The sequence below is a fragment of the Micromonas commoda genome, chromosome 9 (assembly GCF_000090985.2).
Source record: "Micromonas commoda chromosome 9, complete sequence".
In the NCBI taxonomy this organism is placed as follows: domain Eukaryota; kingdom Viridiplantae; phylum Chlorophyta; class Mamiellophyceae; order Mamiellales; family Mamiellaceae; genus Micromonas; species Micromonas commoda.
In genome coordinates, this window is record NC_013046.1 from 694,829 (window position 1) to 720,460 (window position 25,632).

Consider the following 25,632-nt stretch of genomic DNA (forward strand, 5'->3'; position numbering starts at 1 on the left):
GGTATCGCGAAAATCGTGTGCGGCGACGGGTTGGGACTGGCCCGCGCGCCGCGCGTCCGACGCGCCGCTCCGCGCGATTCGCGCCCCTTCTCGAGGAGGGCCGCCTCGGTGCCTCCTCCCGGCGCGACGCGTCGAGGTTGGGGCGACACCGACGGGAGGTTCTCGCGACTGGACCGACGCGGGGAGGAGCGGAGGGACGACCGCGGCGATGCCGGCCGCAACATATCGTTCCAGGAGCTCAGGAAGAGGCAGGACAGGGAGCAGAGGAAGGTGAGCACCCCCTCGAGCCGCCGCCGCCCGTGTGTTCTAATCTACCCTCTCGGTGCCCTCTCCCGAGTTCGCGCGCGTTCACACGTTCGACGGTCCCCGTCGCGCTCACCCGCTGACCGTTCCTCTTCTCGCATCCCTCCGTGACTTTGCAGCAACGCGGAGACGACGACGACTACTGGGGCGACGACGACGGCCTCGGCGGGTGGTCCAAGTTCATGGGCGAGGAACGAAGCGGCAAGTCAGACGCCATCCGCAAGGGACGCGAACGAGCGCGAGGCGTCGACGACGAATCCGTCGCGACGTTAGCCAATCGCGCCCCGCCAGGTGGCACATCGAGCACCAACGAGGTCAAGACCGCGTACAAGCGAGGCGGACCGAGGCCCTGGGAAGTGGCGCGCGCCGCCAGGGAAGCCAAAGCCGCGTCGGACCCGGCGGTAAAACCCGACGCCGCCGACGCCTCCGACCCCTCGGGTTCCGCCTTTACCCGCGCGGGTCTGCCCGCGCACATGGTGAACGCCATGCGCGCCGCGGGCTTGAAGCGCACGACGGAGATCCAGAGGCTCGCCATCCCACACCTCGTCGCCGGCGAAGACGTGGTGATCCTCGCGGAGACCGGGAGCGGGAAAACGTTCGCGTACGCGCTGCCGATGATCGCCGCCGTCGGCGCGCCCGGCCGGGGGGGAACGAAGGTTCAGGGCCGGTGCTGCCCGTCGATGATCGTGCTCGTGCCGAACGTGGAGCTCGGGCGACAGGTGGCGTACATGGCGGAGCTCGCGGCGGAGTGGGTCGACACCGGGGAATACCCGAGACCCGCCGTCTTCTCGCTGCTGGGAAAAGACAAGAAGCTCCTCAAACCCACGGCGCCGGCCGCGAGGGGCGCGGCGAAGACGGCGGCGATCAAGCGTAAGGTTCAGGAGAAGGCCGCCATTCGCGCCGCGCGCGTGGCGGCCAGGGAAGCCGCCGAGTTAGCCGCGAGGGGCGAGGGCGCCACGGACGAGGAAGCCGCCGCGGCGGGCGACGCCGCCGCGGATCTCGCGGGGAGTCGAGCCGCGGGCGACGTCGCGAGGAAAGCCGCGGAGGGACACTCGGTCAAGGCTGGAAAGAAGGGGTCCAAGCTCGCCGGGGACCAGGAGGTGATCCCCGAGTTTCGCAGAGCCGAGGTTCTCGTCGCCACGCCCGCAAGGCTCCTCGCCATGATGCGAGACGGGTGGGTGCTGCCCGGGCGCATCGCGCACGTCGTCGTGGACGAGGCTGACGAGATGCTGTCTCGCGGGTTCGAAAGAGAGGTGGCCGCCGTGCTCGAGACGTGCTACCAGGACGACGGGGTGAACAAGTTCGGGGGTACGGTGCAATTCTGCTTCGCCGCCGCGACGATGGCGGAGGAGGGACCCATCTTAAGCGCCTTTCGCCGGGGACCCGACGGGCTGCGTTGGGTCAGCACCGCGCATTTCGGCGGGTTGCATCCGCAGCTGAAACAACGCGTCCGGGAGGTTCACGGCGTGGAGGATCGCCGCGCCGCGCTCCTGCGCGCGCTCGCCGAGGACAAGACCCACCGCGCGCTCATCTTCTGTGCCAGCCCCGAGGAGGCGGACGCGTGCGCCGAGCACTGCAACGCGAGCGGCTACGTCGCCATGAGCTTCCACGGTAAAACCGCGGATCGCGGCGTCGCGCTGGATGAGTTTTTCAACGGCGATTTGCCCGTGCTGGCGTGCACCGACCTCGCCGCGAGGGGGATCGACTTCCCGGACCTGCACCACGTGGTGCACTACACCCCCGCGGCGGACGCGGCGACGCACCTGCACAGGTGCGGTCGCACGGCGAGAGTCGGTCAGTCTGGACCGTTTCTCGTGACGTGCCTCGTCGACCGAGACGTCGACGAATTGAACGAGGAGGTGGACGCGATCCTTCGGAGTGGGCGCTGACGTTGACGGGGCGGGGGGGGAGGAAGAGGAGGGTTTTTCGTGTGCGATGCTACTTTTAATTTCAGCTACGTGGCGCTACGTTCACTGTCCCGCCTGCCTCTTCAGGTGCGCGAAGGCCTTCTTCTTCACCCACTCCTTGTTGTACGGCAAGTACGCGTTTATCTTGGGTTCGTACACCATGGCACTCAGGTCCGCGAGCGCGTCGACGTAGTTGTACAGATCCGCGATGTCGTACGTGATGTCCTTCATGTGGGGGTACATCTCTTTCAGGCGCTTCTCGAACATCGTGCACACGCCTGGGGGAGGAGGGATGGGGCGAGAGGTTCAGGACGATCGATTCTCCGGGTGCCCAATTGACTCAATTCCCGGGCGCGGGGAGATCTCGGGGGAGGGGTCGGGCGCGCACCGTCCATGGCCATGCTGACCTTCTCGAAGTCCATGAACGTGCGGGACTTCTTGTTGGACGTCGTCTGCACCAGAATGATGGTGTGCCTGTTGTCAGCCTGATGGAAGGTCACGGGGACGCGTGTCAGCAAGTCAATCACCGTCTCGTCGCATCGGATCTCGCGGAGAAGGAGGCCAAGGGGCGGGAAGAGGCGCGCGTGAGCGATATCGGGCGGAAGACTCGAACGTGCACTCACCATGACGTGCAAACACAGGAACGAGACGCGGAAGGGAGACGAACGAGTTCGTCGAGGTGTGAGCTGCCGTCGGTGTGTCGCGGTTGGGCGGGAAAACCGAGTCAAGAGGCCCCGGAACAGAGTGGCTGCACAGTCACCGGAGCGCGCCAATTTTTGAAACACGTGTCGTGGGCGCGTGTCGGGCGCTGCACTCCTCGGGGCGCGGGGAGGGATGCCGTCGATCTGGCGGCCGAACGTGAGAGTGACCCTCGACGAGGATGGTGAAGTCGAGGACACGGAGAGGGGGGGAGAGGAGTTGACGAAGAAGGGCACGAAGCGGAAGAGAGCCCCTCCCACGAAGGGACCGTGCGAGCACGGGGTGAAGTATCGGTCGCGATGCAAGGTGTGCGGTGCTTGTCCGCACGGGAAGTGGCGCAGTCGATGCAAGGAGTGCGGTGGGTCTCGAATCTGCGAGCACGGTCGTCAGCGCAATCATTGCAAGGAGTGCGGCGGCGCATCAATCTGCGAGCACGGTCGTCAGCGCCACCGGTGCAAGGAGTGCGGTGGTTCATCATTCTGCGAACACGGTCGTCAGCGCTCTAAGTGCAAGGAGTGCGGTGGGTCTCAAATCTGCGAGCACGGTCGTGAGCGCTATGGCTGCAAGGAGTGCGGTGGGTCTGGAATCTGCGAGCACGGTCGTATACGCTTTCAGTGCAAGGAGTGCGGTGGGTCTCAAATCTGCGAGCACGGTCGTCAGCGCTCTAAGTGCAAGGAGTGCGGTGGTGCATCAATCTGCGGGCACGGTCGTGAGCGCAGATACTGCAAGGAGTGCGGTGGGTCTCAAATCTGTGAGCACGGTCGTCGGCGCTCTTAGTGCAAGGAGTGCAGTCATAAATAGATCCATCATCGTCGCCGTACGCGTTCGCGACTCGAGGAGATCCGGGCGCGGGTCCAACGTGTCCGGACGATCGTCGACGCGACGGGTGCGAGGAACGCCGCGCGAGCCCGACGCGAGACGTTTTCTTTTCTTTTCGAGAGTGGTCATTACATCGCGCGGCGGCTGTTCATCTCGCGGCGGCGACCGCGCCCGTCCCTTTCGCCTCCGCGTACGCCCCACCGTGCATCTCGTTGAACGCCGTCAGCGTGGTTCGCCCGAGGCACTCCCCGAAGAGCGTGCCGGTGGAGCACCCGGTGACGCGAACGGCGACGTACTCGCCCGCCCTGGGCGTCGCCACGCCCTTCTCTCCCCCCGTCCTCTCCTCGTCCTCGTCGCCGCCGTAGATGCCGACTGGGGTGTCGGCGAAGACGGCCCACTTGGCGCTGTCCGTCTTGCCCGTCAGCTCCCGTTCGTTCTTCTTGCTCGGCCCCTCGACGAGGACGAGGTGCGTCCGTCCAACCTCCTCCTTCTGCCTCTCCGCTGCGGTGGTCCTGAACGCGTCGATGACCTCGGCGAGCCTGCGCTGCTTGACGTCCTCGGGCACGTCGTCCTCCTGGTGACGCGCCGCGGACGTGCCGTCGCGTTCCGAGTAGGCGAACATGAACGCCTGCTCGTACCCAACCGCCTTCATGAGGCTCACCGTGTCCGCGTGGTCCTCCTCTGTCTCGCCGCAAAAACCCGAGATGATATCCGTGGTGATGGCGCACCCGGGGATGATCTCCTTCACCCTATCGATGAGGGTGAGGTACGCCTCCCTGGTGTACCCGCGGGCCATGCGCTCGAGAGTGGCGGTGGAGCCGCTCTGCGCGGGCATGTGCAGGCAGTTACAGACGTTGGGTCGGCGAGCGATCACCTCCAGGACCTCGTCGGGGAAATCCTTGGGGTGCGGGGACGTGAACCGCACGCGCATCTCCGGGTCGATCGCCGCCACGCGGTCGAGCAGCGCGGCGAACTGCACCGCGCCCTCGCGCCTTCGCTCGGGGGCGTACCGAGACGAGAACCCCGCGGCGTAGCCCGAGAAGGGAGACCCGCCCGCCAGCTGTGTCGCCGCCACCTCCGCGCTCATCACAGCTGGCGCTCCGTCCCCACCGTCCGCCCCGTTTTGTCCTTCCTCATCAACCGCCGCCGCGTCAGAACCCACCACGCCCTCGCCGGCGGCGAGCATGGACAAAAAGTCCGTCTCCCCCTCCTGGTACGCGTACGAGTTGACGTTTTGTCCCAGCAGCGTCACCTCCTTCACGCCCTGCTCGGACAGGAGCCTCACCTCGTACTCGATGGACGCCGGGTCCCTGGATCGCTCCCTGCCGCGCGTGTACGGTACGATGCAGAACGCGCACGCGTTGTCGCACCCGCGCATGATGGTCACGAACGCCGCGTGCGCCCCCTCCTTGCGCACGGGGATGATATCCGCGTAGGTCTCCTCGACGGAGAGCTGAACGTTCATCGCCTTCTCGCCGGTGCCCGCGACCGCCTCGATGAGGTTCGGGAGGTCCCTGTACGCGTCCGGGCCCGCGACGAGGTCCGCGAGCTGGTCAGCCTCGAGCAACTGGGTCTTGAGCCTCTCGGCCATGCAGCCGAGGACGCCCACCACGGGCTTCTCGCTCTTCTTCTTCTTCCGGCGCAGGGACTTGAAGTACGCGAGCCTCTGCCAGATCTTGGCCTCGGCCTTGTCCCTGATGGCGCAGGTGTTGACGAGGATGACGTCGGCGTCGTGCATGTCCCCGGTCTCGTCGTACCCGCGGTCCTTGAGCACGGAGAGCATCACCTCGCTGTCGTTGACGTTCATCTGGCACCCGTAGGTCTCCACGTAGACGTTCTTGCGCTCCCGCTCGGGGGCGTCGTCGCGGTCGAGGATCGCCGCGCCCGCGACGCCCTTCGGCGCGCGGCTGGGAGCGATCGACTCGTTCGGGTCGAGATGCACGCCCCCGCCGGGTCCGTGCGCGCGGACCGTCGGGGCGGCGCGCGTCTTTCGCGCGGCACGCCTCGTCGCGGCGGGGGCCGTGACGCGAGATGCGCCCGCCGCGCCGGCGCGGAAGGAGAGGGACGTCGCCGACGCCATGTTCGCGCGGGCTCGAAGGGGTGTCTGGGCCCCGCGTTGGGTCGTGCGACTCGTGAAAAGAGTGCCTCGCGCGTCTCCGGGGGCTCGCGCGCGCGTCGTTTTGGCGGCGGGAATTGCTTTATCGGCCCCTTTATCCGGGAGCGGTCGGGTCGGACCCGCTCCCAGCCTCACGACGATCGGGTGGATTTCCTAACTGAACTCCATACGCCTCGAATTGGGACGAGTTGCCTCGCAAAAAAACCGCGAGCCATGCTGCGTCTCGTGGCTTTTTGGCTCGCGGCGTGCGTGCACGACCCAGACGGGCCACGAGGAGGAGCCGGTCGCGGCCCCGTGCGGATGCCCGCGTCGCGTGCCACCGCAAACCCGAGCGTCGTCGACGAACCCGCGAAAACTTGAACGCGCGAACGAGCCATGAGCGGCCGCGCGGAAGCCATCCAGGAGGAGCTGGAGGCGCTGGAGTCGATGTACCCCGAGGGCCTCCGGGTGACCCACGGGCACGACGCGCGCGCGCAAACGACGGTGGCGCTGGACGTCGCGCCGAGGACGCTCGACGACGAGACCCGCCAGTACGTTCGGGTCACGCTCCGCATCGTCCTCGACGACGACTACCCCGCCGCGGCTCCGTCGCTGTCCCTGACGGACGCGAAAGGCCTGGACGACGCGAGGATCGCGACGGTGATGGGCCGCCTCCGCGACGCCGCGGACGAGCACGCCGCGCCCGGCGATCCAGTCCTCGCGCTGCTGTGCGAGACGGCGTTCGAGACCCTGACCGAGCTGAACCATCCGGACGGCGACTGCGCCTTCTGCCTCGAGCCGATGTGGCGCGCGGACCATCCATCATCACGCGACCACTCGGCTGAGGCGTTCACGAAGCTCGCGAAGTGCTACCACTGCTTCCACGCGTCGTGCTTCGCGCGGTGGTACCGGTGGCGCGCGGCAGCCGCGGCGGAGGAGGACGCTTCGAGCGGTGCGCACCCTCTCGGAAGCGAAGAGGCGGAGTCGCGGTCAAAGCGGCCGACGCACCTCTGTCCGGTGTGTCGATGCGCCGTCGACGACGCCGACGCCGAGCGGGTGCTCTCGTCTTTGACCGGCGTCGGCGATGATCCATTAACCGGCGTCACGGGCGCGTCGTCAGAGGCGGTATCATCCGCGGTGGGTTTGACGGAGGACGAACGCGCGGCGCTTCGGGCGCAGCGGGCGCGGTTCGAGGAGGCGATGGAGCGGCAGAGGACCGCGGGCGGGATCGTTGGCGACGGCGACGGGGAAGGGATCGACCTCGCGTCGGCGTCTGCGGCGTCTGCGGCGGCGGCGTCTGCGGCGGCGGCGGGTGCAGAGTCGAACGATGGGGTCGACGCGACGCGCGCACCTGGAGGAAAGGGTCGGTCGAGGGGCGGGGGACGGGGGCGGAGGAAGCCGGGCGCTGGAGGAGGACGCGGCGGGGAGGTCACGGGTTCGATCCCCGGGGGCGACCGGTCAGAAACGGTCAGAAACGGTCAGACCGGGGGCGCGGGGGGCGGCGGCTTGGACTGGCTGAAGCGAGCCGCCGCGTCGTCCGCGCCGTTCGTTCCCCCGGCGCCGAACTCGTCCGTGGATTCCGTCGAGCGCGGTATGCGCGAGGTCAGCGTCGACGGAGGAAGGGGAGGCGGGACCCTCGGAAGAGGTCGGGGCTCTCGCCGTGAGAAGCGTTGACGGTTAACGACGAAAAACTAATCGAATCACGAGCGCGCGCGACGAACGCGTCGATGTCACGCGGGAGCGGGTTTTGGAGCGATTCCCGCGCCCCCGTCACCCTCCCCCGCGCCCTCGTCCTTCGCGGGCGCGTCTGCCGACTTTTTCTTCCAGAACATCAGCTTGGAGAGCAAGCCGCCCTTCTTCCCCTCCTCCGCGGGTTCCGGCGGCGGAGGAGGCTTCCACCTCGCCGATACCTCCCTGTGCATCACGTACAGCAAGTGCCGCAGCATAATCGTGAAGACGAACGACCCGATGACGGCGCACGACAGCAGCGCGATGGTGCTCGCCTTCTCCGTCGCGGTCCCAACCTCCCACACCCGGTCGAAGGACGTGCCGTCGAAGAGTCCCTTGGCAGCCTCGCCTATGTCCGCGGCGCCGACCACCGCCGCGTCGACGGCAGCCTCCGCGGTAGACTCGGCGGCGACGTCCCCGGCGGACCCCACGACGCCCTCGACCCACCGCGACGCCTTCGCCGCCGCCGACCCCGGCTCGGGCTCCGGCGGCATCAGCAGCTGCGGCAGCGAGGGGCAGATCACCGTGAACGCCCCCACGGACAGACCGAACGCCGCCGCGAGCATCCCCCCGAGCCCGAACGCCGCGCGCAGCAGGGTAAGTCTGTGACCCAGCATGAGCTCCTCCGACCGTCGCAGGCACTCCTTGCCCGTTTTACCCTCGAACAGGTACACCGGCACGCACAGCGCGTAGTCCAAAATCTTGACGACGCCCAGGTAAGGGATCGGTATCGTGAGCAAAGAGTTCCAGGCGATGCTCAGCATCCGCCGCCCGTCGATGAACAGGACGTCCCTCCAGCCCTCGTACGCGCCCGTGATTGTTCGCCACGCCTCCACCACGCTCACGCGTTGGAACCTCGTGACGTCTCCCGCGTCGACGTCCCTCGCGTTTCGCATCACCGCGATCCTCGCCATGATCTCGCAGCAGAGCTTCCAGAACTGCACGCACATGAGGAACAACGCGGCGACGATGTCGACGTCATGCAGCTGGATGAGCGCGAGGAGGAAAGTGCCGCCGAGGTTGAGGATCTGCGCCGCCGCGCCGGCGACGCAGATGAGCGCGACGCAGGGAAGAAGGTCGCGGACGGACATCCGCACCGTCTCCTTGATTACGTCGCGGGCCCTCAACTTGTCGCCGACGATGACGGGTGCGGCGATCGGGGGAGGGACGAACGGCGCCATCTTCGGGGGCTTCTCCTCGATGATCTCGGCCGCCACGGGGGCATCCGCCGCGCTCTCCGAGGGAAGATCGGGCGTCGCGTCGGACGAAGCCGCGAGGACGACTCGAGATCGATCGAGACGCGTGGTTCCGCCCCGGAGGGCGTCGGTCGCACCGCCGAACGAGCGGGGTATCCGGACGGCGCGCACTGCGGAACGCCGCGGCGGCATCGCGCGGAAGCCCGCGACGGACCCCGCGATGCGACACACCGCCGTCATGGTACGGGCGTGCGGGTGCGTGTTAGAATGACGAACGCCGGTTCGAGGTTTACTTTATTCGTTATCACAGCAAGCAAGCTGTCAGTCTGACGGGTTTTCGAGTTCCTCTCGTCAACCGCGCTTCGCACTCACCCGGGTAAGGCGGACTCATCACGCCGCCGTCTGCTTGTTGAACAGCTCCATGGTGAGGTTGGCGACGAAACCCGGCACGGAACTCCACCGCGTCACGTACATGTCGATCATCCGTCGCATCTCGTCGGTGCTCGTGTAGGGCGCGGGGAGCAGCTCCACCGTGCCACCCGTCTCGTTTCCGGTGGCTCCAACCTTGGGCGGTGCGACCCTGAACACCATGGCCTCGTCGTCCCTGGAGGCGAACATGCTCCTCAGCGTAAACGTGGGCAGACCAGTACCCCGGTCCTCGCCCATATCCACCTTGAACCCGAATATCAGGTAGCACGCCTCCCTGAACGTCGATATCTTCTGCTTGAACACGGTCATGTACCGCTGCTCTCGCTTCTCCAGCTCCGCCACCCTGCGCTTCAGCACCGTGATCTCAGCCTCGGCGACGCTCGGGCCCGGGGTTTGCATCGTGCCGAGCGCGCGGTTGTACACGGTGGGCGCGGGGGTGGCCATGATGTGCGTCGGGGGCGGGACCAGGGGCGGCGGCATACCCGGGGTCATGGGCGGCGGCATCAGGTGCTCCGACCCCGGCGTGAGACTCGCTCCCACCATGGCCATGTGCATCTGCTGCTGCTGTTCGTGCTCGGCGACCATGCGCGCGACCGTCTCGCGCAGAGCCTCGCACTCCGCGCGAACCACCGCGAGATCCTTCTCAGCCTTGGCCTCGTTAGCAATCGCCGCCGGGTTATCCTTGAAGTGGAGAATCTTCGTCGTCGTCGGGTCGTACTCGCCTCGCCCCACCCGAGCCTCCAGCGCCGCAATCTCCCTCGCCCCAGCCTCGTTTGCGCGACGGAGCTCCTCCACCTCCACCCTCAGCTCCTGCGCCGCCTTTTGCGCCGCCGCGACCGCGTCCCTCTCCCCGGCTCGCACCGCCGTCGCCGCCGCGAGCTCCGACTCCAACTCGCCCATCCGGGCGTGCGCCGCCTGCAGCGAACGATGCGCCTCCTCCGCCCGAACGTCCCCGGGGGATCGCACGGACGCACCCACCCCGGCTCCCGCGTCGGCACCCCCGACGACACCCCTGTTATTCGCGAGCTCCGTCTCGTACGACGCGATCACTCGGTTCAGGCCGTCCCGTTCCCGGGCCAGGAGCTCGGCGCGCGACTTCGCCCTCGCCGCCGCGGACGCCGCGTCGGCGAGCTTGGCCCTCGCCGTCGCGAGCTCCGCCTCCGCGACAGCCGCGCGCGATCGCGTCACGCCGAGCTCGGCGTCCGTCGCGGCACACCTGGCGGCGTGCTCGCCGTCGCGCCCGATCGCCTGCGCGAGTTCGCGCTCCAGTCTCACGACTCGGTCGGCGAGATCCCCGGGGGCGGAGCACCCGGGCACTCGAACCAGCGCGGCGCGCCACGACTCGCGCTCCGCCAGCTGTGACGCGTTCGACGCCGACGCAGCCTCCGCCTGCGACGCCCTCGCCTCCGCGCGCGACGCCTTGGCCTCCGCGGCGTTCGCGCGCTCCTCCGCCGCGGTGTGTGCCGCCGCCCTCGCCTCCAGACCCTTGGCGCGTTTGACCAATTCGGCGTCCCTTTTGGCGGCGTCTCGCATGGCGGCGAGGGAAAGCTCCAGCTCGCGGACCCGCGCGCCCGTCCCCGCCGCGGCCCCGCCGGCCGACGCCGCCTCGGCCATCGCCTGGGCGGCGGCGGCGCGCGTCTCGTGCACGGTCCTCTCCGCCTGCGCCACCACCGCCTCCATCTCGCCGACGGCGCGCTCGCTCTGCGCGACGCGCCGCTCGAGATCCGCGCGAACCGACTCCGCCGACGACGCCGCCACCGCCGCCTCCCTCAAATCCGCACGCAGCGTACCCACGTCCGCCTCGAGCTCGGCGATCCTCGCGCGCAGCTTCGCCGTCGTGTGTACGTCGTGGGTGCCGGCGACGGCGCGTTGTTCCAGGACGGACGCCTCTTTCGCGCGCGCCGACGCCTCGAGTGTCGCGATCATCGTCTCCGACGTTTGCTTCTCAGCGGTAACCTTCGCGAGGTCGGCTTCGAGCTCGGCGGCGCGGCGCGCGGCGAGTTCGAGCGCCGCGTCGTGCGCCGCGGCGATTGACGCCTTCTCCTGCACGTACGCTCTCCTCTGTCGCTCCATCTCGTCCTTGGCCGCCTTCCATCGCGCGCACTCCGCGGCGGACCTCGCGGCGGCTTCCTCGGCGGCGGCGAGAGCCGACGCCGCCGCCTCGTTGTCCCTGCGCAGCGCGATCAGCGCCTCGCCCCTCGCCTCGAACTCCCGAATCAGGTCAGACCTCACCAGATTGACGCTCTCGTACGAGTTGACCAGGTCCGCGTCCACGTCCCCGGGCATCGCCCGGACGCCGCCCTGGATCTCCCGCAGCGGCGACGCCATCGTGTTCGAAGCGATTGGACCTGCGGGTCCCAGGTTCATCGAGGGGATGGGCACGGTGGCGTCCTCGTCCTCGTCCGTCTCGTCCGCGATGGGGTGCGGGGTGAGCCTGGGCGGGGGTGGGGGCATGTCCTCGGACGACGGGGACCTCGGGCCGGGCGATCGGCGAGTCGCTCGGGGCGTCGGCGACTTCTTCGGGGATTTCTTCGGGGATTTCTTCGGGGACTTCTTCTGGGACGGCGAGGGCTCGGTCGTATTCTTCTTCGGCGACTTCTCGTGCGCGGGCGTCGCCTTGTTTCTCGGGGACTTGTTGGCGGCGGGGGACTCGTCGGGCGCGGCGGCGGTGACGCTCGAGGCGCGTCTGGTCGAGCGCCCCGTCGTCATGGCGACGACGTTCTCGGAGGTGAGCACCGCGCCCACATCGGTCCTCCTGCGCTTCGCGGCCGCGGGCTTCTCGGCGGCGACGGGTGCCGCGGACGCGGCGCTCCTGCGGCGACTGGACGTCCGCGTACCCGCGGGGACCTCGGGTTCGTCCGACGGCGTCGAAGCCGTCTTCGCCACGGCCTGTCGTCACGAGGTGTGCGCGCGGTGAGATTCAAACAAACGTCGAGCGAGGGAGGTTGACGGAGCGCGCGCGCGGGGGACGGACGCGCGGGGACGATCGCGACGGCTCGGGGGAAGGGGACGCACCGTCTCCTCGGATGACACCGCCGCGGTTCCGGCGGAGTTCCGCGGGGACCGCCTCGGTGCGGGGCTCACCATCGCGAGGACCCGGTCGCGACTGTCTCGTTGGCCCGTTGTGTGTGAAGAGCCAAACGAGCAACGAGCAGGTGGAAAAGTGCGTTGCTCGCCGATCCTGTATCACTGGAATCGAACCAGCGACCTAAGGCGGTGATGCAGATACGGCGCGGGTTTAGACCAAGGATTCAGGGTTCGCGCAATTTCGGACAATTTTCAGACCTGCGGCCATAGGAGGGGAAAAGCGTCCAGAAAATCCAATATTTTTTTTTGAGCCGCCAAGCCCTAAATCGCTAAAAGCCGGCGATTGACGCGCCGTCGAGCCCTCTCTACGCGACGCACGACGTTCACGTCCGTGCCAACGAAGTACCGTTCGGTTCTTTGTTACTTAACCTAGACAAACATGGGTCGCATGCACACTCCCGGCAAGGGCATGAGCGGTTCCGCTCTGCCCTACAAGCGCTCCTCTCCCTCCTGGCTCAAGATCACCTCCCAGGAGGTGAACGACATCATCGCCAAGATGGCGAAGAAGGGCCTTACCCCCTCCCAGATTGGCGTGCTTCTCCGTGATAACCACGGCGTTGCTCAGGTGTCCTCCGTCACCAACTCCAAGATCCTCCGCATCCTGAAGGGCCAGGGCCTCGCGCCCACCCTCCCCGAGGACCTCTACTGCCTCATCAAGAAGGCTGTGTCCGTGCGCAAGCACATGGAGCGTAACCGCAAGGACATGGACTCCAAGTTCCGCCTCATTCTTATCGAGTCCCGCATCCACCGCCTGGCCCGCTACTACAAGCTCGCCAAGAAGCTCGCGCCCAACTGGAAGTACGACTCGGCCACCGCGTCTACCCTCGTCGCCTAAGCAACGAAGGTTTCATTAGGTTTAGGGTCCGGCGTGTCCTTGAACCTGGGGTTGGTGAAGGGGTTCTTTGGGTTTGGTCGCGCGCGGGGCGTAGCGATCGAGGGGATTGAACATACGAGTGGAACGCCGATCGGAGCGGCCGGGCGCGTCACCGGAAGGGACGCATCGGCTGGCACGATCGACTAGGGGCGCCGGGAGGGCGCCAGCGGAGGGCTTGGGAAAAATCCCCCCCGCTCTTTGGCTGATCGCCGCGCGAGCGCGGCGAACAGCCTCTGCCGAGGACCAATAGGTTTACTAGCGAAACGTTTCAATCTCGATCTCGACAAACCGTGCGTTCTTAACCGACTTCTTCGCGCCCCGATCGCCCGTCGCCGTCCTCGATCCCCCGTGCGCGCGACGAGCGAGCTCGTGAGGGTGCGCGCAACCTGGGTTGCCATATGTCAAGTGAGCGAATTTTTTTTTCCAGAGCGCACATCCAAGCGAGGGACGTCGGGTTCGGATGGTGATGAATTTTGCATTACAGGCATCCTCGCGAACTCGCGCGCGCACGATCGATACCGCCCCTCTAAGGAGCGGCGACCCCGCCGGCGTTCGGCCCGCCAAGACGACAAATCAAGTTACAACTCCCGGCGCCGTGATGTTTGTGTAGTTTGGTAACTCGCCCTCAGTGCGGCTCCTCAGCCTTGTGCACGAACCACTCGCTGCCGATCTTCACCGGGGGCTTGCCAGCCTCCACGCGCCCCCAGTGGACGATGGTATCGTCGTCCGGGTCGGTCGCACCCACCACCCGGTAGGGCATCGAGCTCGTCACCACCACGGGCGACTCCTTCGTGCCGTTGGGCTGCTTGAGGAAGTCGTAGTGGTCGAAGAAGTCCTTCCCCTCAGCCGCAGCCTGGAGCTCCTTCAGCTCGAGACCGGTGGCGTGCTCCCAGTCGGTGGAGACCGGAGCTTTGTCGCCCATCGCGCGCCTCGCCGCGTAGATCTGTGGATGACGGGAGAGGAACGCCGTCAGTCAGTGACGGGTGCCCGAGGGAAAAAAAACAGCGAAAGGTCCACCGAGTGCCAGCTGTGGCCGTTGAGCGACCCGAGGGGGCTTTGGAATCCCCCCGTCGACACGATCGGGCCGGGAAAGGCGAGTCGGGTGCGAGGAACGCGTTGAACGCGCGAAGGAACCTCAACAGATGATCCCCGAGGTGCCGACGGGCGCGTCGAACCCCGGGCGTCGTCTTCCCCCGCGTGCAACCCGCGACCCCCCGGCGGAATAATCTTCTTCTAGGGCACGCGAGCAGGCGGATTTTAGTAGGGGAGTCGCACTCACCGGGGCGGCGACGGTGCGGTGCATCGAGTCCATGGGCGCGGCGGCAGGGCGCGCCATAGCGGCCCTGCACATCACTTGCGCGGCGCGACGCATCATTTCCGTCCTTCCTGGAGGCGCGACAGCGTCACCCGAAGTGGTTGAGCCGCGGCCCCCGACGAAGAAGATAGTTTGCCCCCACTTCCAAAAAATCTGGACTTCGCCGCGACTCGCGAGCACTGGGAAAAGTGACCCTGTCGTTGGAACCCTCGGCATTGAAGAGAGCGCGACGAGACTGGAGACATGGCGGTGCTCTTTTTGTGGATACTCGCCTTCCTCGTGTTGGGCGCGGTGATGGGAATCAATCTCTACGCCCTCATCTGCCTGTCGGACCTGCAGGCCGACCTGATAAACCCCCACGACTGCGCGGGTCGAATCAATAAATTGGTGATGCCCGAGATCATCGCTCACGCCGCCGCGGCCGGGTTGATGATGCTGTGCGGCTCGTGGAGCATGGTCCTCGTGAACGGGCCGCTCATCGCTTGGCACGTGAGGCAGGTGGGCAGGAACCAGCACCTCGCGGACGTGACGGAGATATTCAACCAGCTGGACAAGGAGAAGAGCGTTCGCGTGGGCAAGGCGATGGTCTACGCGCTGGTGTTCCTCACCGCGGCGTACAGGGGCACGGAGCGGGGGGTGAACATGTTCCTCGATCCCGACGAGAAGGCGAAGATGGCCGAGTTCTTCAAGGATGCGGTGGCGTCCTCGGTGCACCACTTCTGAGCACCCTTCGTATTACCCCTTCGGAGGCGAGGGGGGAAGCGCCGTTCCCTCGCCGGCGTCGTCGGGGGCGCTCGCTCGGGCGCAGATAAAGACTATTAGGCAAATAAGAATCGTAATATTAGACATGGCACGCTAACTCATCACGCTCCTTCGCGATTGACGCCTCGCCGTCACCTGCCGGACGCCGAGTCCGGGTCGCTCCTGGTCTTGATGAGGCCGTAGACGGAGGAGAAGAGGAGGAAGCCGACGACGATTGGGGAGTACGCCGGGTAGAGCGTTTCGGTGACCCAGCCGTCCACGCTCTCCGGGAGGACGCCAAACGCGGAGATGGCCAGCACTAGACCCGCGAGGAAGATGACGGCGACGTAGGCCAGGAGGAAGAGGATGAACGCCTCCTCGGACGCGGACTGCATGGTGACGGGCGCGGTGCCCTTGGCGGCTTCGATGGCCAGGCCCTCCACCTTGAGCGTCGCGCGTTTCGTCTTGGAACCGTCGCGACGCGGGCGTTTGCTCTTGCTCTTGGGCTCGAACGCAAACTCGGGCTCACCGGCGGCGGGCGCGGACGTCGCCGCGGGCTCGTCCTCGGCGGCCCTCGCGACGAGCGATTGCGCGCGATCGTCGTCCCCGAAGAGGCGCGCCTTGTTGCCCACCGACCTCGCCGAGGGTCGGACACCCGCCGCGGGCGGCACCCTCGCGACCGTCGTCCTTCTCGCCCCGACGGCGACGCGCCCCGCGGACATCGCGGACGCGGGCGCGGTCCTTCCCATCACGGCGAACATGGCTCCTCACTTACTCGCGCCCGACGTGGCCTGATGCCCACTTTCCTCTCCTTCGAGTTGTGGAAGCCTCGCCTCGCGCGCGACCTCCCTCGGCTCGTGAAACGTCGACTCGACCCTGCGTCGCTGCGTGCGGCGCGTGTGCTCGAACCCGACGCGTGCGTGCTGGGTCTCGCCGGACCTCTGCGCGTCTGGTGTGTGCCGCGGCGGTTGGATAGAGAAGAAGATCGTGGCTTTGGCTGCTCGACGAAGGAGATCGATCCGCGCCTGCGCTGGGCTGTGATTGGTCAGTTGTTTTCCAGGGTAAATGACCAGTGCACTCGCCGAGGGAGGTGCTCGCGGTGCCCAGCGAATCCTGTTCTCACCGCCGTGCCGGCGTCTCGCGCGCGATACCGGACGGCGCGCGGCGTCCCCACGCGCGTAAAGTCGCCAAGAGCACCTCTTCGCGCGATACGCCGGTCGCGAGGTCGGGAAGCACTCGCGCTGCGTCGGGAACTCGAGTCTTGATACGCAACGCCGGGCTGCAATTCGCCCTTGGCAAGTTCACACCCACGGCAAGGCACGATGGGCGAGGCTGGCGCGACGGAGCCGGTTTCTCCCGGCGCCAGCGCGGAGACCGCGGACACGTCGAACGACGGAAACGCCGCGAACGACGACCCCGCGCGTGATATCAAACCTTCCGAGCTCCTGCAGTGGCTTAGGTGCGTCGTCGCCCCCGCGACGCGCGAGGACAGCGCCGCGCTCCGCCGGTGCCCAACTTTCCTCCAACCCGACCCGGTGACCGGTCAAACAGACGCGTCAGCCCCCCCACGCCCCCTTCGTTCGACCCGCTCTCGCGCGCGCGATCCGCTCACGGACCCATTACGCATCACTTCCCTCGCAGGTCGGTCGCATTACGCACCGGTAGGCAGCCCGTGAGCGCCGGAGGAGTCACCGGGGTGAGTCTCGAGCGCGCGCGACGCGCCCTCCCCCGCGCGCCCCGTTTTCAAAAAACCCCTAAAACCCGGCGGCCGCGGCGGATATTTTCCGCTCTCCCTCGAGCCTTCTCTGACCTCCCTCCTCGCCCTCCGTTTCGACGCGTCCAGGGTGACTCCGAGGAGGTGAACTGCATCGCACTCGACAGGTACAGGGTCGCCACCGCGGTGGTTCGCATGCAGCCCCGGCGCGGCGCGCGCGGCGGCAGCGGCGGGAGCGCCCGCGCTCGAGCGGCGGCTTGGAACTTCCTCGGGGGCAAGGCGACGTTGACAAAGCCCTCCGTGATCCGCGTCGGTCAGCAGTTCCAGGCGGAGGTGCCCGCCTGGCACGGACCCGTGCCCCTGGACGGCTCGGCGCCGATGATGCCGGAGGAGATCGACCTCGTGGCTCTCCCCGAGAAGGAGGACGCCCCCGGGAACGAGGTTGCCGTCTACGGCGTGCCCGCTCCGAGGAGCAAGAGGGTGGACGCGAGGCGGGAGAAGGAGGAGGCGGAGCGGCTCAGACAGGCGCGCGAACGCGAGGAACTGGAGCGCGCGAGGCGCGAGAGGGCGAGACGGGCGATGGAGCAGAGCCGCCTGGCGAGAGAGACCGAGCCCGAGCGGGCCGAGCGCCTGGGCGGTTTCAGGATCTGGCCTCCGGAGGGCGTGTTCGTGAGGACCCGCGGCTACGACGCGTCGGGCGGGTCCGTGTCCACCCTACAGAGCCTGTCCGCGTCCGCCGGGTCCGTCGGTACCCCGCTCGCGTTGCCCTCGACGTCGGGGGACAAGAGGAAGGCGTCGGACATGACGGATTCGGAGGACGCGGACGACCCGACCAAGCGTCCGCGGACCCGAGACAACGAGGGCGGGTTACTCGACGGCATCAGGACCGTCCTGGCCGAGGGATCCCTCGCGATGATTCGCGCCGCCGCGGCCGCGCGCGCGGCGGCGGCAGCGGCGCGAGCGCTGGCGTCCTCCAGGCTCTCGCCGCGAAAGTCCGGCGCCAGGGACCTGTCCAAGCCGGACTACTCGGACGACGACGACGACGGGGACAACGTCAAGGGTTCGCTGATGCGAGCGGCGATGGCCCGCGCGGATGCCGACGTGGCGGGAGCCAACGCGGCGCGCCTCGTCATCTTCGGCGCGCCGGAAGCCATCGTACCTGTTGGCGATCGCACCGGTGAGGCGGGTAAGAAAGCCGGCGTCGAGTGGGAGGAACCCGTAGATCCGCCCAAGCCCAAGCGCCCGACGCCGGAGGAGATCGCCGCGAAGCGTTCGAGGCTGGACGCGAGGCTGCGCGGACGACGATCCAGCCCCACGCTGATGGGACTGGAACAGATGGGGATCGGCAGCGCGGAGGCCCGGGGTTGGACCTCGGTGCAGGCGACCGCGTTCGAGGAGCAGATGGTGGCGCACAAGTACAACCTGTTCGCGGTGTCCAGGATGGGTCGGAAGAAACCTCCGAAGACCAAGTGCGGCCCGGAGGAGGAGATGCTGCAGGAGGGTAACGAGTTCCTGGGCAAGGACAAGGAGAACGACAAGGCCGGGGACAACAGGGCCATCGACGACGAGAAGAAGGACGCGGCGAAGGACGAGACGGGCGAGCCGAACGGCGGCGGCGAACGGGCGCCCGGGGTTGAACTCGACGTGGACGACGTGCCGTGTCTCAAGTGCGGCGAGACTGACGGCGAGCCGGATTTCGTGCTCTGCGACGGGTGCCCCAAGGGTGGCCACTACCAGTGCCTCGGTCTTCCCGGCGTCCCCGAGGGAGACTGGTTCTGCGCCGACTGCGTCAAGGACAAGGAGACGCACCTCTCCCCGCGCAAGGTTCCCTCCGCCGACGATTTTGACGAGGAACCCTCGGACGAGAGGCTCAAGGGCAAGACGCTGCACGACATGGTGGACTACTACTACAACAACTGGCTCACCAGGCCCGGCACGAGAGACGACGACGACGACAGGTCCGTGTGCGACGACGACGACGTTCTGCCCGCCAAGCGCAAGTCCATCGTGTCCGCCAAGCTCGCGAGGACCATCAGCCAGGAGAAGGAGCTCGCGCGGCTGGGCATCGTCGACTCGCCCGCGAGAAAGCCGGCGCCAAAACCCAAGAAGGCCGACCCGAAGAAAGACGCCGAACGCGCGTCGAAGAAGGTGGACGAGCTGCTCAGGTTCACGCAGAGGTGCGCGCGGTTCCCGAGGAAGACCGCGAAGACCCTCGCGCCGTCCGCGCTGTCGAGCAAACAGGCGTTGGTCAGGCGGTGGAGGCGGGTGATGATCGTCTCGGACGCGGGGGAGGGCGCCGGCGACGAGGCGGAGGCTGAGCTCGCGAGGAAGAAACTCGAGTGCGTCGAGGCGACGCTGACGCGGGCGTTCGAAAACCCGCAGTACCCGAAGGCGGACGTCGCGTTCTCGGACGACGTCGCGTGATTGGCGACGGATGGACGACACGATCATGATAGAGTTGAGGTGCGGCGTGAGCGCCTCCCCACGTGAATTTTATAAATTTCATTATTTCTTGGACGAGGTGATGTTAAAACGCCCCTTCAACCACGACTCGTCACAACGACAAGCGCGTATCCGATGGTGACGCCTCCCTCCGCGCCGCGGGCCCCCGCGATGCGACGCGACACGCCGTCCCCGACCGCCACCGCGCATCTCGAGCGAAACGACCGGGAGGAGGACGACCTCGTGAGGGCCCTCCTCTCTCAGCACAAGGCGGAAGACACCGCAGACGGACCCCCGGGGCACTCTCACTCTCTGGATGATACCTACTATCACGATGGTCCCGAGCCCCCCCAGGCGTACCGCAACTCGATGCCCGAGGACAGGACGTGCGCTTGCCACACCTCGCCGCTGGCATCCGTCTTGTGCTGGCTCACGACGCCGCTCCTCTGCGCCCCCCTGTGCGCGTCGTGCGTAACGGTGCCCCCGAGAACCGCGGTCGTCACCACCGTGTTCGGCAGGTTTTGGCACAATTACACCACCCCCGGCCTCTATTTCGTCAACACCTGCGGCAGGGAGACCACCATCGTGTCCCTCAAGACCACCAGCGTCGAGCTCCCCGCCGTGAAGGTGGCGGACGCGAGGGGCAACTCCATCGTCGTCTCCGGGGTGGTCAACTACAGAGTCTTCGACGCCACCAGAGCCGCCCTCGACGTCGCCCACCTGCCAAACTTCGTCAAGGTGAACGCGCACGCGTCCCTCAAGCGCGTCGCCTCCCTCTACCCGTACGAGACGAACGACGGGACCCCCTCGCTCAAGACGGAAGCGGCGCTCCTCGGCCGCGCCCTTCGTCGAGCGTTGCAGACCAAGCTCGACTGCGCGGGAATATGCGTGGTCTCCTTCGAGCTGTCCGACCTCGCGTACGCCGCGGAGGTGGCGCCGATGATGCTCGTGCGTCAGCAGGCGCAGGCGCTCCTCGATGCCCGCGGCGTGATCGTGGCCGGTTCGGTCGGGATCGTGGACTCGTGCCTGCGGCAGCTCACGAAGAAGGGGCACCCGCTCACCGACAGGGACGAGGCCAGGCTGGTGTCCAACCTGATGACCGTTCTCGCGGGGGAGACCAGGCCGCTGCCCACGCTGTCGCTCACCGACGCCAAATAAACGCCATTTGCTTGAAGACCGAGAAAGACCTCCGCTCGAACGATACGTCACGTCCCGCTCGTCTGCGTGATGTAAAAACAAGACTCGACTAGACGTCTTTTCCTAAACGCGTCCTCCCCTCACCTCGCCAACTTCCCCGCCTTGTTCAGCTCGCGCATCTTCTCCGAGATCCGCGCAGCCTCCCTCATCCCCGACAGAAACGCGCCGTGCATCGTCGCCGGGTGCCGCCGCATCGTCGCCTCGCCGGCGAAGAACAACCCGTCACCAACGGGCTCCGCGAGCGCGTCGTAATCCTCGCCGGTGGCGCCGACGCTGATGTTCGAATACGACCCGTACGCGAACTCGTCGGTGCCCCAGCACGCGCACTTGGAGTCTATCGGGTCCGGAACCGTCACGCCCCGTTTCTCGTAAATCCGTCGGAGCACCGTCATCGTCTCCGCCACCGCGTTGGCGACGCCGGACCTCTCAAACTCCAAAGCCGCCTCGCCGGAAACCAGCGCTATGAGCACCGCGCCGCCGCTGAGGTCGTGTTCGTCCGTCTTGGCGTAGTTGTAGAACATGAAAAACCTGCCGCGTCGGTCCCTGTCTCCGCGGGCCACGTACCCGAACGTGTCCACGCTCATGTCCCAGAACGGCTTGGGAAAGAGCAGGATCACCTTGTCGAGGACGCCAAAGCCCAACGCGTCAATCGCTCGACTCTTCCTCTCGGGAAGCGGCGGCTCGAACTGCACGCTCCCCTTCTTGAGCACGCCGAGGGGCACGGTGACGAGCGCGGCGTCCGCGCGAAACTCCCGACCGTTCTTGCACGTCACCACCACGCCCTCGTGCGCGCGTCCCTCTCGATCTTTCACGGGCTCCGCGGGCCCCTCCAACTGCGGGTCCGCCCCGACAGCCGCGGGGTACTCCACGCTAGTCACCGCGTGCCCGTAAAAGATGGGCAGCTCGCGCGCCATCGCCGACACCAGCCGAACGTTACCGCCCGGGAGCCACACGTGATCGCCGTCGAAGTCGTACGGGTCGTCCTGGTCCCACTGCCCGAGGGACAGGACCTCCAGGCGATCGGCGTTGGCGAACTCCAGGTTTGCCAGGTGCCAGTTGAACAGGTCCGTCTCGATCTGCGGCTTGTTCCCCGCCCTCGCCTTCTCCGCCCACGTCCGCTCCAGCTCCCGCCCGAGCGACAGGTGATCGGCGCCGTGCTCGTCCGTCTCCGTGAGCTGATTTCGCTTCTCCCCAACCTCGTTCATGCAGTCCTCAAACTCCCGAAACACCCTCTTGTCCGTATCCGCGTCAACCGGCTCGCCGTCCTCCAGGTACAGCGGGCACTCGTCCCTGATCTTCCAGAACGGCAGCGCCATCTGCTTAGCGATCACCGCGACGGGGTTGCCGTCCGCTCCGGTCAGCACGCTGCCGCCCATCTCGCACGCGGCCACCACGCGTTCGTTCGTCTCTGGGTCGATCCCCTCGAGCCGCTCCGTCCACACCCGCCCCCCCGCTCGGTCGCGAGCCTCGACGACCACGCACCGGTGACCCAGGCACTGCAGCTGCCTCGCCGCCGCGAGACCGGCGAACCCGGCGCCGACGACCACGACCGTTCCCTTGCTCGCCCCGGGCGCGGGATAGTTGCCGGTGAAACCGACGCCGAAGTTGATGTATCCCGCCACGGTGAGGAACCTGTGCGCGCAGTGCACGACGGCTCGGTGCTTGGGCATGAACCAACCGCACGCCTGCTCGACGGAGACGTACGCGTTGGGATTGGCTCGCCACCGGCACAGCACGCTGTTTCTCACCGTGATGTACACCCCGAGGTCGGCGCCGGGGAAGAGGAAGCTCAGCTCGAACGGCTCGACGGCGTCGTACAGTCCGAGCGTGTGTGCCGTCCTTCTCTCGTCGGCGTCGTCCATGTTATACGCGGCGTTGAACCGGGCTTTGTCCAGGTTCAGGTTGACGAGCGGGGGCGTGGGACCGAGGCCCGCGTCGGGCGCTGGTCCACGCCCGGTGTCGCCCGCCGGTCGGGTCCTGTTCCACTTGGCGGCCCACTCGCGGTTGTTCGCGATGGCATCTGGCACCAGCTCCAAACTTCGGCCGTGTTCCGCGAACTCGTACTCGAGCAGGCACCTCTCGTAGTTCTGACGCATCTGGAACCCCGCGCTGGTCTGCCCGGTGAGGTCGTGGCCCAGCGTGGCGCACACCTCCTTCCATCGTCGGTTGTCGCACACCGCCTTGTACCCGCCCCTGGCGACAACCTCCCTGTACACGTGCCCGAGGTCGAGCGGGTGCCTGCAGAACTTCGGGACCACCAGGACGCGCCCGTCGAGCTTCTCCTGAAAGAACGCGCGGAGTTCGAGCATGAACGGGTCGTCGTGAGCGCCGTGTCCGTTCCGCGGCGTGTCGTCCAGCCGCGCGCGCTTGTCGGGGACGGCGTCGAGCGCCTTTGCCGAGGGCTGACGCGCTCGACGCCCAAGGGATCCCGTCGCGACGTCGTCGTCGACGACCGCCTGAGGAGTTATGCGCCTCGGCGCCTTCGCGACTGTATCTCCGTTGACGCCCGCATTCACCGGGAGGGTCATGCCGCCGCTATGTCCCTGCCCCGAGCCCCGCCCCATGGCCTAGTGACGCGGGCCTCGTCGGAAAGCGACCTAAAATATTTAGAGTTTCGGGCGCTCGTGGCGGTGGCGTGGCTGAACCCTTCAGTTTGAAATGGGCGAGACCGGTAAATTTTGCTTCCTGACAGCATTTTTCAAAAGATGCTGACTGCGTGCGCGTGTCTAACTGGCGCGGGACTCAAAAAAAAAACGAGACGCGCCGACTTTTTTTCCGCGGCCGAAAGCGACGAATTGCCTTCGCGCGGCGGCTCCTCCGATTCTGATTGGTCGATCGCGCAGACGTGGAGAAGAAAAGGGTGAACGAATCGACGGGATTGAGCCACTCTGCGGACCGCCCAGGCGCTCCCGCTCGACGTCTAAGCGCAGTCGGTCGATCGAGTCACCCCACGAACGTTTCGTCGCGATCGAAAGTCGACGCGGTGAGTCCCCTATCGCCTTACCGTCGCCCACCGTCGTCGCCAGATCTCGGCGAGGCGGGAAATCGAAAGTGCTCAGCCCAACGGCAGCAGCCGCCGCTCACCTCTGAACGCCCAACTTTCCGCCACAGGAGTGTGTCATGACGTTCCAGATTTACGTCGGCGGTCAACGCGTCAACAGCGACTTCATCACGTCGACTCCCGCGTGGGCTTCCCAGCAGGTGAGCCTCCCGGCCGTCAAGTCCCGTCAATCAGGTTTTCACCGGTGGGAGGGGGGTGCATCGAATGACGTCGAAGACCCGCGTACTGACCCGCCCCGCATCCCTTTCTCAACCTCGCAGCCGAACAAGTCCCGCAAGCGATGCAGCGACGATACCGACGAGGCCGCGATGAGCGCGGCGAACTCGAAGCGTCAGCAATCTTCTCCGCTCGGGTCGGTGACCAACCTGCTCGTCCACGGGACCGAGCAGTAAAGATTAAGATGACGACGGAGTGGGCGACTGGCTTCGGGCTCTGGGCCCTGAAGCGATGAGGAGGACGAGCCGCGCGCGTCGATAATACCGCGGCGGACTCTACACGTTAGGATCGATTCATTAGACGCGCCCGAACAGGGCGGGCATAGAGGTCAGCCAGAGGCTGCCAAACGTAGCCATAGCAACTCGAGGAAGTAAGATTATACGGAGTCGAGAAAAAGATGTGAGAACTCGTTCCACCATCGTCACAAACGAGGGAGCGCCATGTCCACCGCCGCGTTCTCCCGCGGGCCATGCGCGACGGCATCGACATCCGCGTCGACGTCCCCTGCTCGCGCGCGCCGTATCGCCCCGCGTCGGCCCTCCGGAAGAGCGCGCGGGAGCAGGACCCGACGCGGGGCTTCTCCGAGGGCGCCGGAGGCGTCCGCCGCATCCGCCGCGACGTCCACCTTCTCCGCGCTCCCCGTGCTGCAGCTCCCCGACGAGGACTGCACTCCGGAGGAGGAGGCGGCGTTCTGCGTTCGGTTGAGGGACGTGTGCCACACGGTGGGCTTCTTCTACGTCGCCAACCACGGGATAGCCCCGAAGGTCACCGTCGACGTGTTGGAAGCCTCGCGCGCCTTCTTCGCCCTCCCTCACGACGTCAAGCAAGGCATCGCCAACGTCAACTCTCCCGCGTTCAGGGGATACGTCCGCCTGGGCGCGGAGAACACCGCGGGCAGGCCGGACTGGAGGGAACAGATCGAGATGGGGGTGGAGGCGGACGCGCCCGGTGAAGAGACGGGAGCGGAGGCGGACGCAGCAGGAGTCGACGCGGACGCAGCAGGAGGAGTCGACGCGTACACAGCTGGCGACCGTCCGGTGTACGACGTCCTCGTGGGTCCGAACCAGTGGCCGGAGGAGAGCGCGTGCCCGGGGTTCAGACGACGCGTGACCGCGTTTCTGGACGACGCGGCGTCGCTCTCGAGGCGTCTCATGGAGCTCCTGGCGTTGAGTTTGGACCTGCCCAGAGACTTTTTCGACGACGACTTTCGAGGGCGACCGAACGTTCAGGCGAAGATAGCGTCGTGCCCGTCCGCGCCCGAGGGTTCGCCTTCCTCGGCTTCCTCGTTCGGCGTGGGCGCGCACACGGACAGCGGGTACCTCTCGCTGCTGCTGCAGGACGACGTGGGGGGACTGCAGGTCCAGAACGGGCACGGGGAGTGGATCGACGCGATGCCAATCGACGGCACGCTGGTGGTAAACCTCGGCGAGATGTTGCAGCTCAGGACGCGCGGGTACTACCTGGCGACGCCGCACAGGGTGGTGTCCAAGGCGGCGTCCGGTGCGGGGTCGCCGCCGCGGTTGAGCGTGCCCTACTTTTGGAATCCACGTCTGGATGCGGTGATCGAACCGATGGAGAGCCTTCCGGAGACGCTGACGTGGCTGAGGCCGGAGCCGGAGGACGTCGCGGAGACGCGATCGCACGGCGACGGAGGCAACAGGCTGATCGGTGAGTACGGGTTGAACGCCCTGAAGTCGCTGGCCAGGTCTCACCCCGAGGTGATGGCGCGGCACCACCCGGACCTGGAGGTGATGCGAGACGGGTCCGTGGCGCGTCGGAAGGATCGCGAGCTGACCCTTTAGGTTATTA

At 66.9% G+C, this 25,632-nt stretch overlaps 17 protein-coding genes across 17 annotated transcripts; 10 read left to right on the forward strand and 7 right to left on the reverse strand.

Moving 5' to 3' along the window:
- Positions 1–695: 695 nt before the first annotated feature.
- MICPUN_75728 (predicted protein) lies at positions 696–2,108 on the forward strand (the record flags this gene model as incomplete). The annotated part of the gene is made up of 2 exons (XM_002504259.1): positions 696–1,085; positions 1,377–2,108. Coding segments are annotated over 2 exons (1,122 nt in total), but the record flags the coding sequence as incomplete, so codon positions are not given.
- Positions 2,109–2,273: 165 nt separating this feature from the next.
- MICPUN_61379 (predicted protein) lies at positions 2,274–2,836 on the reverse strand (the record flags this gene model as incomplete). Its single annotated transcript, XM_002504579.1, has 2 exons — positions 2,274–2,488; positions 2,599–2,836. 2 exons carry the CDS (start codon positions 2,834–2,836, stop codon positions 2,274–2,276), a joined length of 453 nt encoding a protein of 150 aa, XP_002504625.1.
- Positions 2,837–3,044: 208 nt separating this feature from the next.
- MICPUN_50579 (predicted protein) lies at positions 3,045–3,686 on the forward strand (the record flags this gene model as incomplete). The annotated part of the gene is made up of 1 exon (XM_002504260.1): positions 3,045–3,686. The coding sequence occupies one exon, from the start codon at positions 3,045–3,047 to the stop codon at positions 3,684–3,686; it is 642 nt and encodes a 213-aa protein (XP_002504306.1).
- A 256-nt stretch (positions 3,687–3,942) lies between these two features.
- MICPUN_66643 (predicted protein) lies at positions 3,943–5,571 on the reverse strand (the record flags this gene model as incomplete). The annotated part of the gene is made up of 2 exons (XM_002504580.1): positions 3,943–4,725; positions 4,870–5,571. Coding segments are annotated over 2 exons (1,485 nt in total), but the record flags the coding sequence as incomplete, so codon positions are not given.
- Positions 5,572–6,213: 642 nt separating this feature from the next.
- MICPUN_72929 (predicted protein) lies at positions 6,214–6,738 on the forward strand (the record flags this gene model as incomplete). The annotated part of the gene is made up of 1 exon (XM_002504261.1): positions 6,214–6,738. A coding segment is annotated over one exon (525 nt), but the record flags the coding sequence as incomplete, so codon positions are not given.
- An 815-nt stretch (positions 6,739–7,553) lies between these two features.
- Positions 7,554–8,987, reverse strand: MICPUN_61383 (predicted protein; the record flags this gene model as incomplete). The annotated part of the gene is made up of 1 exon (XM_002504581.1): positions 7,554–8,987. The coding sequence occupies one exon, from the start codon at positions 8,985–8,987 to the stop codon at positions 7,554–7,556; it is 1,434 nt and encodes a 477-aa protein (XP_002504627.1).
- Positions 8,988–9,031: 44 nt separating this feature from the next.
- Positions 9,032–9,514, reverse strand: MICPUN_108905 (predicted protein). Its single transcript, XM_002504582.1, has one exon. It carries the CDS (start codon positions 9,483–9,485, stop codon positions 9,138–9,140), a length of 348 nt encoding a protein of 115 aa, XP_002504628.1. The 5' UTR covers positions 9,486–9,514; the 3' UTR covers positions 9,032–9,137.
- Positions 9,515–11,592: 2,078 nt separating this feature from the next.
- Positions 11,593–12,093, forward strand: MICPUN_61385 (predicted protein; the record flags this gene model as incomplete). The annotated part of the gene is made up of 1 exon (XM_002504262.1): positions 11,593–12,093. The coding sequence occupies one exon, from the start codon at positions 11,593–11,595 to the stop codon at positions 12,091–12,093; it is 501 nt and encodes a 166-aa protein (XP_002504308.1).
- A 483-nt stretch (positions 12,094–12,576) lies between these two features.
- On the forward strand, positions 12,577–13,435 carry MICPUN_108906 (predicted protein). The gene has a single exon (XM_002504263.1). It carries the CDS (start codon positions 12,643–12,645, stop codon positions 13,096–13,098), a length of 456 nt encoding a protein of 151 aa, XP_002504309.1. The 5' UTR covers positions 12,577–12,642; the 3' UTR covers positions 13,099–13,435.
- Positions 13,436–13,594: 159 nt separating this feature from the next.
- MICPUN_108907 (predicted protein) lies at positions 13,595–14,521 on the reverse strand. Its single transcript, XM_002504583.1, has 2 exons — positions 14,417–14,521; positions 13,595–14,080 (listed from the first exon to the last, which is right to left on the reverse strand). The coding sequence occupies exons 1-2, from the start codon at positions 14,471–14,473 to the stop codon at positions 13,763–13,765; spliced, it is 375 nt and encodes a 124-aa protein (XP_002504629.1). The 5' UTR covers positions 14,474–14,521; the 3' UTR covers positions 13,595–13,762.
- Positions 14,522–14,695: 174 nt separating this feature from the next.
- On the forward strand, positions 14,696–15,175 carry MICPUN_102339 (predicted protein; the record flags this gene model as incomplete). Its single annotated transcript, XM_002504264.1, has 1 exon — positions 14,696–15,175. One exon carries the CDS (start codon positions 14,696–14,698, stop codon positions 15,173–15,175), a length of 480 nt encoding a protein of 159 aa, XP_002504310.1.
- Positions 15,176–15,326: 151 nt separating this feature from the next.
- On the reverse strand, positions 15,327–16,139 carry MICPUN_108909 (predicted protein). Its single transcript, XM_002504584.1, has one exon. The coding sequence runs from the start codon at positions 15,952–15,954 to the stop codon at positions 15,346–15,348; it is 609 nt and encodes a 202-aa protein (XP_002504630.1). The 5' UTR covers positions 15,955–16,139; the 3' UTR covers positions 15,327–15,345.
- A 376-nt stretch (positions 16,140–16,515) lies between these two features.
- On the forward strand, positions 16,516–19,331 carry MICPUN_61390 (predicted protein; the record flags this gene model as incomplete). The annotated part of the gene is made up of 3 exons (XM_002504265.1): positions 16,516–16,748; positions 16,835–16,889; positions 17,037–19,331. 3 exons carry the CDS (start codon positions 16,516–16,518, stop codon positions 19,329–19,331), a joined length of 2,583 nt encoding a protein of 860 aa, XP_002504311.1.
- Positions 19,332–19,520: 189 nt separating this feature from the next.
- MICPUN_102341 (predicted protein) lies at positions 19,521–20,507 on the forward strand (the record flags this gene model as incomplete). Its single annotated transcript, XM_002504266.1, has 1 exon — positions 19,521–20,507. One exon carries the CDS (start codon positions 19,521–19,523, stop codon positions 20,505–20,507), a length of 987 nt encoding a protein of 328 aa, XP_002504312.1.
- A 119-nt stretch (positions 20,508–20,626) lies between these two features.
- MICPUN_61392 (histone demethylase) lies at positions 20,627–23,110 on the reverse strand (the record flags this gene model as incomplete). The annotated part of the gene is made up of 1 exon (XM_002504585.1): positions 20,627–23,110. One exon carries the CDS (start codon positions 23,108–23,110, stop codon positions 20,627–20,629), a length of 2,484 nt encoding a protein of 827 aa, XP_002504631.1.
- A 556-nt stretch (positions 23,111–23,666) lies between these two features.
- Positions 23,667–23,999, forward strand: MICPUN_61393 (predicted protein; the record flags this gene model as incomplete). Its single annotated transcript, XM_002504267.1, has 1 exon — positions 23,667–23,999. The coding sequence occupies one exon, from the start codon at positions 23,667–23,669 to the stop codon at positions 23,997–23,999; it is 333 nt and encodes a 110-aa protein (XP_002504313.1).
- A 264-nt stretch (positions 24,000–24,263) lies between these two features.
- MICPUN_61394 (2OG-Fe oxygenase protein) lies at positions 24,264–25,545 on the forward strand (the record flags this gene model as incomplete). Its single annotated transcript, XM_002504268.1, has 2 exons — positions 24,264–25,491; positions 25,529–25,545. 2 exons carry the CDS (start codon positions 24,264–24,266, stop codon positions 25,543–25,545), a joined length of 1,245 nt encoding a protein of 414 aa, XP_002504314.1.
- Positions 25,546–25,632: the final 87 nt, after the last annotated feature.